Below are 12931 nucleotides of genomic sequence, written 5' to 3'. Positions count from 1 at the left end.
TATGAAATGAGACTAGAAAAAGCCACTGGGCACACTTTAAGGGCCATCAGCCAGAGGAAACAAAGTCTGTCCCAGTAGCATTTGAGCATTCACATTCTTCCTGATGGCTACCCTGGAGGCTGAGGAAATAGAACGGCTGCTGGAAAGGGTAGTGTGAATGGGTGAGAACAGAAGAGGCCAGCAAGATACTAGAATTACTGACTAAACATCACAAATATTACACAGACAAACTGACTTTCTTTTCGTTTCATTACTTATATTTGGGTTTTCAGGCCCTAAAGGGGTCCGTGGCCTCCCTGGGACTCCAGGCCAGCCTGGTTCTCATGGAAACAAAGGAGAACCTGGAAGTTCAGGATTACTACATCTCCCTGAACTGCCAGGTAAGGAAAAGGGCTTTTATTCATCTATTTATCCTTTGTGTACCTGTATATGTAGATTGTAGTCATCCTCCATCAATGACAGAGAGCTAGGTTTGCCCTCTGGTATGGTTGGGATATTTTGATTTCACACCCAGGGAAGATAGCACACAGCCATAGCTGGAACAAATCCTTAACTTTTAGATGGGAAACTGAGGCCAAGACAGAAAGAGACTTGCTCAAGATCACAAAGCCATTAGTGACCAGGACTCTGCCAGGGCACCTGATTACCAGTACTATGTCAGTTTTCTGGGTCAACTCTTAAAGGTCAAAGAAACATTCAGATCAGTCAGAAGGAAGTTGTCCCTATGCTTTTTCTTACATCCTGTTTTTCGAACCTGAGCTTCATGTCTCAAACTGTGTTCACTGGGCCAGTACCTGCATCACCTGGGAACTTATTAATAATGCACATTCTCAGCCTTTCTGCAAGACCTGCTGTTCAGAAAATTTCAGGATTTGGGTCAGCAATCTGTAACCACTGTTGTAGGACTTTAGGCTCATCTTGGAACAGGTGCCCTGGAGCTTATTGATTCCTCAGTTTACCCCCACACCTCACCCCACTTTAGAAGTGGGAAGTGTGACAGCAGAATTAGACAACTCCAGAAGAGACTGAGCTTTTGCCAAAAGGTGTCAAGTGTAACCTGTGCTTCTCAATACCTGTTGAGTTCGGGAGCAGGTTGAGTATTGCCCATGGCTAATCTCATGAAAATAGAATGTTCTCCAAGTCATTTGTTAGTACCTGAATCTGCACAAGTCCTCCAAGTACCAGAGAAACCTGACCATATTTAACATGTTAGAAAACTCTGTCTCAGATCTCTAGACAAATTGCTTCTAAATATCCATGCCCTTTTATTTTTGCCTCTTTACATTTTTTAGGGTTTTCTGGACCACGTGGGGAGAAAGGCTTGCCAGGATTTCCTGGGCTTGCTGGAAAAGACGGTTTGGCTGGAAAGGCTGGCAGTCCAGGTTTACCAGGTTCCAAAGGAGCCCCTGGTGACATCCTTGCTGCTGAAAATGGTGCTTCAGGGGCTCAAGGCCTCCAGGGATTGCCAGGGGACAGAGGAGTTCCTGGAGACTCTGGCCCTCCAGGACCCAAGGGTGATTCTTTTGATTCACATATTTAACAATCAACAGAAAGCTTTATAGTAACTGGTATACATGAATGAATTACTTGCATGAATCTGGGATAATTGATTAATTGGGGAATTAAAATAAAATATCATTTTGTTCCAACTTTCTTGGGGGAAATTTTTCTAAATGTCCTAACTATATTTTGCTGTCTTGTTGACAAAAATTAACGGTCAAATTTCTTTCAAAGCCTTTGGCTTACTTCTGGGAATAGCAACAAGGCTGGAGCTGAGAAGAGAGTGGAACCTGAGATGAATCCTAGGCAAAACTTTTCTGCTGGAAGTTCGTTTGGTAACCCGGTTCCTGCTGTTGAGCCAGGATGTGTTCATCTGACTCCTCCCTTTTATTAGGTTTACACGGGCAACCTGGCTTGCTAGGCCCAAAGGGTGATCAGGGCATCCCTGGAACACCAGGACAAGTAGGACAGCCAGGCCCCCCAGGGTCTAGTGGTCTGCACGGCATCAAAGGCAAATCGGGGCTCCTAGGAGCACCAGGCCTTCCAGGCATTTCAGGTAAGTCCACTGAAGGAAAAAGCCCAGTTTCACAGGTGTGGGCCTAGGCATACTGAGGGACAATAGCAGAAGTGAGACATGGTCAAAATTTAGAATGAGATTTGATTTTCCTAAGTTACCCTGGCAGTGCGAACCAGAACAAATTGCTGCAGTTTAGCTTCCAAAATATGACAACATATCACTTCCACCCCTCCCCCATGGCCTCATGCAACCTTTTCATACTTTGGCCTACTTCCTGCATTCCCTAATAGAGAAACTGCCCTCTTGTTGAGGTAGGTTTAGCCCATCTCCATTGCCTTCTCTGGGGCCTTGGGGAGTCAATCCACTTTGACTTGCAAAGAAGCTTGAGCAGAATGTGATCACCCCAGATCCTGCCTCTTGAATGACTATGTCTCTGAAGACTGATGGCCAGAAAGTGGCTTCACTAAGAAATGAAACAAAACATCCCTAGTTGCAGCCTGCCTTTTTTTTCTTGCTCTACTCTTCTCACTCTGCCTCAGTTACTCTACTACCACCCTTACTCTTGAGCCAGGAATTAAAGTTGAGTTATTTACATAGCCATTATTATCCTCTTTATTACCTTTGTACTTTTGTTTCTGGAGTCTTCACTTACACTGCCTAGGTGCAAAACTACAGCACAGAAGCTCATAGACCAAAACCACATGAGGGAATTATCTGATTATATACTATAACATGGTCTTACTTAGAGGCCAGGGATCCCTGAGCTCATGCTGTGGAGTTGGCTCCCATTGAATTTGGCTTCCCTTGTTGTGGAGTCCCCTGTCACAGCCTCTCATTGGAATCCTGGGGCTCACAGCTACTTGATGCTTTTCATTCCATATAAAGCTAAGTCAGTCATTCATTTAGGTCCTTGGGGGCCCCAATACTTCTGTCCTCATTGATTTAATCCTTTGGTTTTTTAATTCCCTTGCTTTGTACCTGAACATTCCACTTTGGCAGCAGCTCAGGAGGTTAATCCTATTGACCAACTTAAAGTGTGATTAAAAGACAGCTCAGAATACTTAGGAGATAAAATAGGCCTTGTGAGTTTCTACAGTATTTGGCACTAGGAGGTCTTTCAAACTTAATGCCAAGGAACTGGCTGACTTAACTGCTTGCTTGAAGGATTAAAAGGGCAGCCACATATTCAAGGCTCCCTGGGAGGCTGAGACAACAGCTCAGCTTTAACCTCTACTTCACTGATTGGCCCAGGAAACAGGCATTGTGGTGTGATTCAGAGTGGAAGTACAGAAAACTGGAGCCCGGTTGCCACCCTGGCTTCCAAGAGATCTATTTAGAAGCTAAAGTATGAATCACATTGATAAAGAGAGGTTATTTATGATCATGAAGAAGTTTCTTTTACTTCCAACTACTGTGCTATGCTGGAAGTAATAGCCATTTGGCATGGCACTCTGGTTGGTAGGTGCTAATGTTTCAGCCAATTAAGAATTCTGTCTACTAGCATATTGTATATGTTATTAATGGCTAAAAGGTCATTTACAAAACGCAGCAAGTCAACCAACCTGATCTTATGGAAATAGGCAGTCATACAGATATTGCTAAAACGTCATTTAACAGCTGTCCTCCATTCTCTCCTGTGCTAATTTAGGATATCCTGGAAAAAAAGGACAGAAAGGCGAGAAAGGCCTCCCTGGGTCAACTAGAAAAAGAGGTCTACCTGGGATGAAAGGCCTTCCTGGATCCCTTGGGCTAACTGGCTTCCTGGGGAGTCCAGGCTTGCCAGGGGTTACTGGGTTTCCAGGCCCTCCAGGTCCAAAGGGTAAGTGAAGTGATCAGGAAGGCTAGTGAAGTGGCCATACCCATGAAGTATATCCAAAAAGGAGTATATCAGCTACCCAGCTCAGCCCCTTCTCTTTGCCTGAAAATGGGCCACAGCCAAAGCACTATGTGGCAAGACAGTTGGGCAGGGCTAGTACTAAAAGAAGATTCCCACTAAAGGTTTGTTAACTACCCTGCTTGTTAGGGGGAACACCATGGCCAGAAAAGCCCATGCAATAACAGTTACATTGAACTTGCTCATATGTATAACATTTGCCATGAAGTCTGTTATTTCTCACTTGCTATGATTGCTCTGAGAGTCACCAGTGGTTTGGGCATGTTGCATCTGTGTTTTAAGCAAGGGAAAGTGACTGGCTTAAGGTCGCACAACCAGTTAGCAACAAAGTTAAGCTACAGCTCCATCTCCCTGCTTCCTAGTCCTAGGTTTTGATTTTTGTTTTGTTTTGTTTTTCGTTTTTCTGTGCCACATATCAACTCTTAATAAATCATAAGAGAGATGCCTGCTTCTTTCCTTTGTGTTGCTTAATGCCACATCTATGTTAAGAGAAGTAATATAATGTGTGATGACAAAGGACTTGGTAGTGACTGAGACTTTGGAATTAGAGAAACCTCAGTTTGAATCCCTTCTCTGAAACATCTAAGTTGTGTGACACTGGACAAGTAATTCTACCTCTCTAAGCTTCGATTTATTTCCTTAAGTGTAAACACAAAAAATAATGGAAATTATATAATTTAATTTTTTAACAGGTGACAAGGGGTCCATTGGACTAATAGGTTTTCCAGGATTACAAGGTCTCCCTGGTTTTCCTGGTGCAATTGGATTAAAGGGAATTCTTGGGCTAGCTGGAAAAGTGGGAACCTCTGGACCAGCTGGAAGTGCTGGTGAAAAGGGTGAGTGGAAGAAGTGAATTCTGGAATGTCACCATTGCTTTCTTGTACATTTGCTTGTTGATTTGTTACTGTGGTTTTAACAACCCTATGTTAAACAATAAGAAGTGAGATTATTGAATTAAGTCATTTGAAACAAAAAGATGAATTATTATGAGTTAACGCTGCATATTAGTGTGGTGGTACATGCCTGTAATCCCAGCACTTGGGAGACTGAGGCAAAAGGATTGCTATGAGTCTGAGGCCACCGTAGGGTACATAGTGAGTTCAAGGCCAACCTAAATTGCATAGCAAGACCTTGTATCAAAGAAAGAAAGAAAGAAAGAGAGAGAGAAAGAAAGAGAAAGAGAAAGAAAGAAAGAAAGAGAGAAAGAAAGAAAGAAAGAAAGAAAGAAAGAAAGAAAGAAAGAAAGAAAGAACACGGCATGCTAGAGCCTATGTTAATCACTTTTTCATTTCGATAACAAATACCTAAGAAAGTCAGCTTAAAGAGAGGAAAGATTTATTTTGGTTCATGGTTTTAGAGGTCACTTGGCCCTATTGCCTTTGTACTTTTAGTAGCATATAACAGCAGAAAATGCATGATGGAGTAAGCTACTCACCTTATGGCAAATAAGAAGCAAAAAAGAGAGGAAAAAGAAGAGTCCTTCAATTCCCCTCATGGGCATGCTCCCACTGGCCTAACTTTGTCCCACTAGGCCTCAACTCAAAGCCTCTGCCCCTCCCAGTGTTCCAGGGGCAGAGAATCAAGTTTTTTTCAGTACATGGATTTATTTAAACCATGATAATCTGTTCCACAAGCCTCATGTCAATCTCACAATGCAAAATGTATGTACTCAGCCATAAAAGGCTTTGAAGAATTAACTCTGCCAGCACTGCACAAAAGTCCAAATCCAAAGTCTTCTCTAAGACACAAAAAAGAAACTCATCCGTCAGCCTCTGTAAAAATGAGAGAACAAGCTACATATTTCTGAGATACAATGGCACAATGTAAATGTCAAATTCAAAAAGAAAGACTAATGGATACAAAGGGAAGATCTGAACAAGCCAAGATGAAAACCTTGCAGGGAAAACATTAAATCATGCAGCACCATGTCCAAGTATTGTGGGCACCTTGTGATAGAAGATGAGCTCCCAAAGGCTTGGGCAACCCCATTCCTATGGACTTATTGGCTGCAGACCAAATGGGCTGGGTTGAGCTAGCTTTATTCACTGTCTGCAGCTTTCCTCAGCAGACATTTCACATTCCTGGCATCTCTAACTTTGTGGGAACTCCATTGAAGGTTCAGTTTCACACTCACAGCTTCCATATATCACCCTGAGGCTGCCTGGCCTCCCAGACATTCCTTTGAATGTTGTTGGAAGCCTCCATGACCCTATAACTCATACATCCTGCATACCTGCAAAACCAGCATCATATAAGCAATATCAAGGTCTGCCACCAGAGTGAGCTGTACCTGGGCCAGTTCTAATTACAGTTTCAGCAGCTTCTGAGTGCTGGGACAGCTAAACATGGAAACAATTTCCTAGGCTGCCCCCGTACATGCAGCACACCTGTGGGCTCTCTTGAAATGTCTCTCATAAAGAAAACTCTTTGAAATCAAGTTTATAATTTTATACCTTTGAGTCTGTGGTAAGGGATGGATGGGGTCTTATCAGTTCCTGATATCCCTTCAAGGCATCTTTCCTGTTGTCTCAATGTGAAGCAATCAGCTTCTTTTTAATGGCACTATTCTCTTTAAGAACTGCACCTTTCTTGACAGTACCTTTAAATTCTCTCCTTTTCTGACCAAAATGAAAAATTTCCTAATTATTCTGCTCTGCTCTTCTTTGTTTCTGAGTCTCACAGTAAATTTGGCTAGTAGCAGTCAGTAATATCCATGCCATTATGTGAGCACTTTGTTGGCCAAAATTTCCACTGCCAGTTAAAGCACTCTGTCACTTTTAAGCTTGGCTTCTCGCAAAGTATCAGGGTATAGACACAATGCAACCATTTTTTACCATGATATAAGGAAGGCCTCTAGTTCAATTCTTAATAGAATAATCATTCTTGTTTTAAATCTCACCAGCATAACCTTTACTGTCTACATTTATTTCAGCATTTTGGGCTTCTGAACCCCTATCAGAATTGTCTGTTAGGCTTAACTTTTAGCATTATAGATTTTTCCTAGCCCACTTCTTAACATTTTTCCAAATTCTTCCCATAAGCCAATTAGAAGAGCTTTTTTCCACATTGTCTCAGTAACAGCCTCATTTTCTGTACTAATTCTCTATGTTAGCTTTTTATTACTATGACAAAATCTGAGATAACCAACTTATAAGGAGGGAAGTTTTATTTTGTCTTAAAATTTCAGATGTTTCAGTCCACTGTTGGTTGAACTTATTGCCTTTAGGCCTATAGCAAGGTGATGCATCATGGCAGGGAGCGTATGGTAGAGGAAGCTGCTTATTATCTCATGGTGCTCAGGAAGGAAAAAGGAGAGAATAAAAAGAGACCAGAATCCCATAATCCCCTTTAAGAACACACTTTGAACTAACTGTGAACACACTGTGAACTAACTTTCTCCCACTAAGCCCAAACTCTCAAAGGCTTCATGACCTCCCAATGTACCATGGGCTAAGAATCAAACCTTTAACACAGTCTCTGGGGGTCATATATCCAAAAATAATATAAGCTTTGTCTGTACATTCCCAGATAACCCTTAGAGGAGGGTTTTGGGTAGGAGCTAAAGTTACAAGTGGACTTTGGGTTTGAACAGAATGTATACACAGAAATGCAAAGTTGGGGGGATGGGGTAGGGAACAAATGGAAGGGCCCAGAATGAGAGGATGATGGGATGGGAAGAAACACTATGAAACTCAGCCTGTGTTTGTCTCTGTGTCTAATTTTCTCTCTCTCTCTCTCTCTCTCTCTCTCTCTCTCTCTCTCTCTCTCTCTGTTTCTCTCTTTGTCTGTCTGTCTCTCTCTTTCTCTCTGTTTCTCTGTCTCTTTCTCTCTCTCTCTCTCTCTCTCTCTCTCTCTCTCTCTCTCTCTCTCTGTCACACACACATTGAGTTCCTGTTCTCCATTCTTGCAGGAGACAGAGGTGATCCAGGCCCAGTTGGAGAACCCAGTCCAAGACCTCCAATGCTGAGTCTATGGTTCAAAGGAGACAAAGGCTCTCAGGGATCAGCTGGATTGGATGGATTTCCTGGGCCCAAAGGTGATGATGAGGCAGGGAGTGGTCAGGTGAAATGCTCAAGAAAGAATAACCACCATACTTCACTTCCTTCCTGAGAAAAGGTTCCATAGAGCAGCAGTGTGAGTGGCAGCATAGCATCAAAGGAGGCTGTGTTCCCTGGAATGACAGGTCCCTGGACTTTGAGACTGCCATTTGCCATTGTTACAATTAAATTGAGGTTTTGAACTGCAGTCTGAGGCATCTTTAGAAAACCATGCCATATAGTGGAGTTAGAGCACTAAACTGTTTTCCCAGTGCTGGAGCAGGGATGATACATAAGGTTGAAAGTGACCCATAGGACAGAAGGTACCTCCCTGCTCCCACAGTCTAATTTGTTCCACTCCCTGGCTTATATTTAGCCTGTGACTCAGACCGCCTATACCTGGACAAGCAGATTTTCTCTTACGTGGGGTTTTTTGCCAAATCTTTTTGTTTTTTTCCCAGGTGACAAAGGAGAGGCTGGCCGTCCAGGGTCACCAGGCCTGCCTGGAGCTCCTGGCTTGCCCAGCACCATCAAAGGGCTTAATGGGATGCCAGGTCCCCCTGGCTCTATGGGACTTCTGGGCTCACCTGGCCTGAAGGGCTCCTCAGGAATTACAGGTTTTCCAGGAATGCCAGGAGAACATGTGAGTGTGCCCAGATCCTTGTCCCTTCTCCCGAGAAGGGCCTCCTCTAGAGCAGGACGATATGCCTCCCAGGGCCACCTTTCTCATCCTAGCCCCTTTTCCCAGAATATCAAACACAGCCCACTCCTTGATCCTGGCAAGTCTACCCTTTCCTAAACGCTCCTTTTTCATTGCCTTTATTCACATTATCTCCCCAACATGACAGGCTTCCTCCCTCCTCTGCATTTGTCAATACTTGGCTGCCTTTAGAAACCAGCTCAGGAAACATCTCCTCAGAAAGTCTCTCAGCTCCCACTGTGCTGGCATCTTTCACTTATCATTGCTTATTTGATGTAGTTGGTTCTCGTGGGATCTGACTTCCTTGATGAGATTTCTAGGGTTTAAGAACGAGAACTACATTACATGTTTTTCTGTCTGCACCCCACTGCCAGCATCTCACATTGAACTAAATGTATCATAAAAATTCCGTTCATACATACACATACCTGAAGCAAATGCAATATAAATAGTTTTAAACTGAATGGTCTGACTACCCACATACCATATTAGAATAATGGAAACAAAGTGAGAAGGAATTCTCTGAGAGGCCTCAGCATAACCAGAGGTTCATAGTTAGGAGTAACTGTGGAAACAAGCCACATGAAGCCAGGCAAAAAAGCAGGCAGAATAGGGGAGAGGTAGGTGCCCTAGGTAGTAGTTGAGTGAGCACAGTGACGCAACCCAGTACTCAGCCTCCTGCCAAATGGATGTGTCTTTATTGGCAACATATACAAATGAATCAAAACTATGCTGGAAGAACTGTGATGACAGCAGCTGACACTTTCCAGAGTCAGACAGTATGCTGGACATTAGCTAGCAAAGACACTTTTTCCTGTAAAAATGGTAACTTTTGTCTACATTCAAATTTCAACACATACATACTTGCAGCTATTACCTGGTAGCCAAAAGACTCATGTTATTTGTAGAACCTGCACCAGAGGACTAGCCCTGCATGGTGAAGCCACATTTATGTGTAGTGGCTCTAGGGCTTTGGTAAGCACGGTGGTAGCTGCCTGAGGAACACATTGAATACCTAACCTGTCATGCTCTTTATTTTTTAAGAGACTTGTTAGAGCAGCAAAACTTTGATTTGCTAAGGTTTCAATGATTATGGACAATGGAAAGTTGTGAATGACAAGACAAGGGTGAATGATAAGACAAGAATAGAATTCTTCCAGTGTAAACCCTAAGCACACTTTCGCCTCTGGCTCATTACCTTCGCATTTGCAGAATGTACCTCACCTATACCCCTATACAGTTTACCCTGATATGGAGTGTGTGATAGACATCTCTTAGGCTTGAGAAATGAAGAAGAAGTAAGATGGTGGGGAGCTCTGGGCAAAAATGTTGATTCCCATATTGCTTTGAAGGGTTCACAGGGTCTCGCTGGGGTTCCTGGACTCCCAGGAGCATCTGGTCTCCCAGGCTCAAAAGGTAAGGAGGGTTTTGTCCTTTAATTTGTGCTTTTTTGTTTTTGTTTTTGTTTTTAGAGCAAGGTGGATTTACAGCAGGTCCAGGGCTGTCTATGTTTAGAGGGAAATGAATTGGTTTACATTTCCTTTTGGCTAATCCCTTCCACAGTCCTTGTTCCTCAAATAAGAAGCAGTAAAAAAGGATACCTATCAAGATCTCTCCAGGGCTTTCACAGAGCCAAGAAAAAGGCTTTTCTTTATTGTAGTGATTTAACACATATGCTTTCCATACTCAAAAGAAGAAAACCTCAACTCCATATAGTATCTTCCCTTGATGAATTCAGTTCACCAGACAGAAAAACTTCCCATCCTTTTTGGCATCACTGTTAGATTCTGGTGATGTTTCAGGCCTCAGCTACCACATTGCTTGTTCATAGCTCAGTGATGTGTTTCACAGTGGACATGTGCTGCATGTAACAGAATGTCATATCACTACTCTGGTAGTATTCCAGTTCCTAGATTACCCAATGGATACTTCTGTCAAGGAGCTCTGCTATGTATACTGAATCTGGAAAAAAAAGTGATTAAAATATCTTTTTGGCAAAAAATGAACTACAGCTTCACCCAATCATTTAAACAATGTCTTATTATCACCAGGAGATCAGGGCCACACACTTGAAATTTCTGGTAGCCGTGGACCCAAGGGACAACCTGGTGAACCAGGTATTAAAGGTAAGGCTACTATACTTTTATCTCATTTGCCTCATAGACTCTTCAAAATTGAGTATTACATGACATTTTGGAAGCCAATTCCAAGTGCTATCACGTCACCAGTGCAGAAAAATGTATTTCTCAAACATTTAAACCCATAGCCCCCACTTATGGAATATATCAGGACAAGTCTACTTACTTATCCATTAGGTGATATATTCCAAATGTCATTTCAGAGCTGCTTCTTTACATCAGGCTCCCTCAGCAATTCGAAAGGATTTCAACTCCCTCCTTATTCATTCCCATGGATGAACATACTTCCAAAATTGTGGTCTGACCACTCAGCATTCTTCTTGATTTACAGGTGTGAAAGGAAAAGATGGACCAGTTGGTGATATTGGTTTTCCAGGAAACAAAGGTGAAGATGGTAAAGATGGTATTTCTGGAGATGTTGGCCTTCCTGGCTCCCCAGGTACCATGCCACATGATAATTTTATTCTGAAAAAAATTTAGGATTAACTTCAAGTCATACCCTATTCTGAACACCTGCCTTGAAATTCACATTTAGGACTTCCAGGGACTACAGGTATCAGTGGAGACCCAGGATTTCCAGGTTCCTCTGGTCATTCAGGGTCCCTTGGGCCCCTGGGACCCTCTGGGTTAATCGGACCTAAAGGTAGGTGCATTTGAGAACAGAAAGTACAGAAATGTATTTCCTAAATAAAGAACAGCACCTCCTTTATCTTAGAGCACAGCAGGGTTAAGCTATGCCCAAGGGCATCAATGACTGGGTTACATGAAGAATAATTGGAAAGGAGAATTAAAAGGAAGGAATGTTGATAAGCATGAATGAAAAAAGAAAAGAATGCAGGATCCATGGAGAAAAGAGTAACAAAGAAGGGTGTATTAGTTTTCCGTTACTATAACAAAATATCTGAAGCTGGATTTTTACAAATAAAAGATTCAAATTTAGCTCATGGTTTTGGAGGTTGAGTCTATAAAGCATGGCTTAGTCTCTGATGAAGGCTTCTCAGCTATGTCCTCATGGAGGATGCCATTGTAGCAGAATATGTGCAAGAAAGAGACCATATGACAAGACAAGAAGCCAGAGAGAAGAAAGGGGCTAATTTTGCTTTTTTTTTTTTTAATAAAGCAGTCTTAGCCAGCTATAGTGGCTTACACCAGTAATCCCAGCACTTGGGAGGCCCAGGTAGGAAGATTGCTATGAATTTGAGGCCATCCAGAGCTACTTAAGCAAGCTCAAGGCCAGCCTGGATTGCATGATGAGACCCTATCTTAAAAGAAAAGAACAAAAATATTTATAACAAATCTGTCTTGCAAGAACTCAGGGTCTTAAGAGACCTAACTTAATCCCCTCTGAGGACAGTGTCTCCCATAACCCAATCTATTTCTACTAAGCTTCACCTCTTAAAGTTCTCACCACCTCTTAACATCACTGTACTGGAAACTAAACTTCCATGACATAAACACTTGGAGGACATACTCAAACTAAATTCAGCTCTTAACAGAAGGTTATTGCCTGGCAATATGTTGCCTTTCCTTGACTTAGAGACTGGGCAGCAAGTTTCTAGAACCATTTTCTGAGAGCTGGAAACTCAAGGTCATGGCATTGCCACTCTGAGTTCTTCTTGAAGATAATTAGTTTCCATCCCACTCTTACAGCCATATTGATCTCTAGTAAGAATCATAAGAATTTAGGGTGCTGGGTATAAGATACAGGTGTGCTATTTACCCACAGGGTATTAAATAATGCTTCAAGGAAGACCAGGTCTATAAAATAAGAATCTTGCAGTGCCTATGTGGGATAACTTCATGATTCAGAGTTGATAGGGTTATTTTTTTTTGTCTTTTTCATTTTTATCGGTACCAGGGATCGAACTCATGACCGCCTGCTTGCAAGGCAGGTGTTTATGCCGCTGAGCTAAACCTCCGGGATAGGGCTATTTTTGATTGTTTTTTTTCACCCTCAGGATTTTCTGGACCTCCTGGTTTACATGGACTGAATGGACTTCCAGGAACCAAGGGTACCCGTGGCACTCCAGGTAAGGAAGACCCTTAAGGGAAAGGAGAAGACCAACAGCTTTTTCAGACACCTGTCAAAGACTGGTCATGAGTTCTTGACTCTGGTGTACCCCATATTCTTGCAGTCATAGATCT

General features: G+C 42.5%; 2 protein-coding genes across 5 annotated transcripts in view; one reads left to right on the top strand and one right to left on the bottom strand.

Annotated features, from left to right (window-relative positions):
- Positions 1 to 12931, bottom strand: part of Atg4a (autophagy related 4A cysteine peptidase) — a 107730-nt gene that overhangs the window by 23747 nt on the left and 71052 nt on the right. The gene's annotated exons all lie outside the window — the stretch shown is intronic.
- The window catches only part of Col4a6 (collagen type IV alpha 6 chain), a 381091-nt gene that overhangs the window by 354774 nt on the left and 13386 nt on the right, over positions 1 to 12931 (top strand). For all 3 annotated transcript variants that reach the window (XM_013150206.3, XM_013150205.3, XM_063246264.1), the window contains 12 exons: positions 273 to 380; positions 1293 to 1514; positions 1895 to 2056; positions 3666 to 3836; positions 4604 to 4747; positions 7822 to 7947; positions 8410 to 8591; positions 10001 to 10064; positions 10700 to 10774; positions 11118 to 11225; positions 11322 to 11429; positions 12745 to 12816. In XM_013150206.3, the coding sequence (XP_013005660.1) occupies positions 273 to 380; positions 1293 to 1514; positions 1895 to 2056; positions 3666 to 3836; positions 4604 to 4747; positions 7822 to 7947; positions 8410 to 8591; positions 10001 to 10064; positions 10700 to 10774; positions 11118 to 11225; positions 11322 to 11429; positions 12745 to 12816 (1542 nt within the window). The remainder of the gene's footprint in view (positions 1 to 272; positions 381 to 1292; positions 1515 to 1894; positions 2057 to 3665; positions 3837 to 4603; positions 4748 to 7821; positions 7948 to 8409; positions 8592 to 10000; positions 10065 to 10699; positions 10775 to 11117; positions 11226 to 11321; positions 11430 to 12744; positions 12817 to 12931) is intronic.

This window comes from Cavia porcellus, unplaced genomic scaffold (assembly GCF_034190915.1).
Source record: "Cavia porcellus strain 051 isolate PalLab524CR breed Dunkin Hartley unplaced genomic scaffold, mCavPor4.1 scaffold_3, whole genome shotgun sequence".
NCBI classification, from domain to species: Eukaryota; Metazoa; Chordata; class Mammalia; order Rodentia; family Caviidae; genus Cavia; species Cavia porcellus.
The sequence above is the reverse complement of the archived record's forward strand: the minus strand, read 5'-3'. Positions and strand labels throughout refer to the sequence as shown.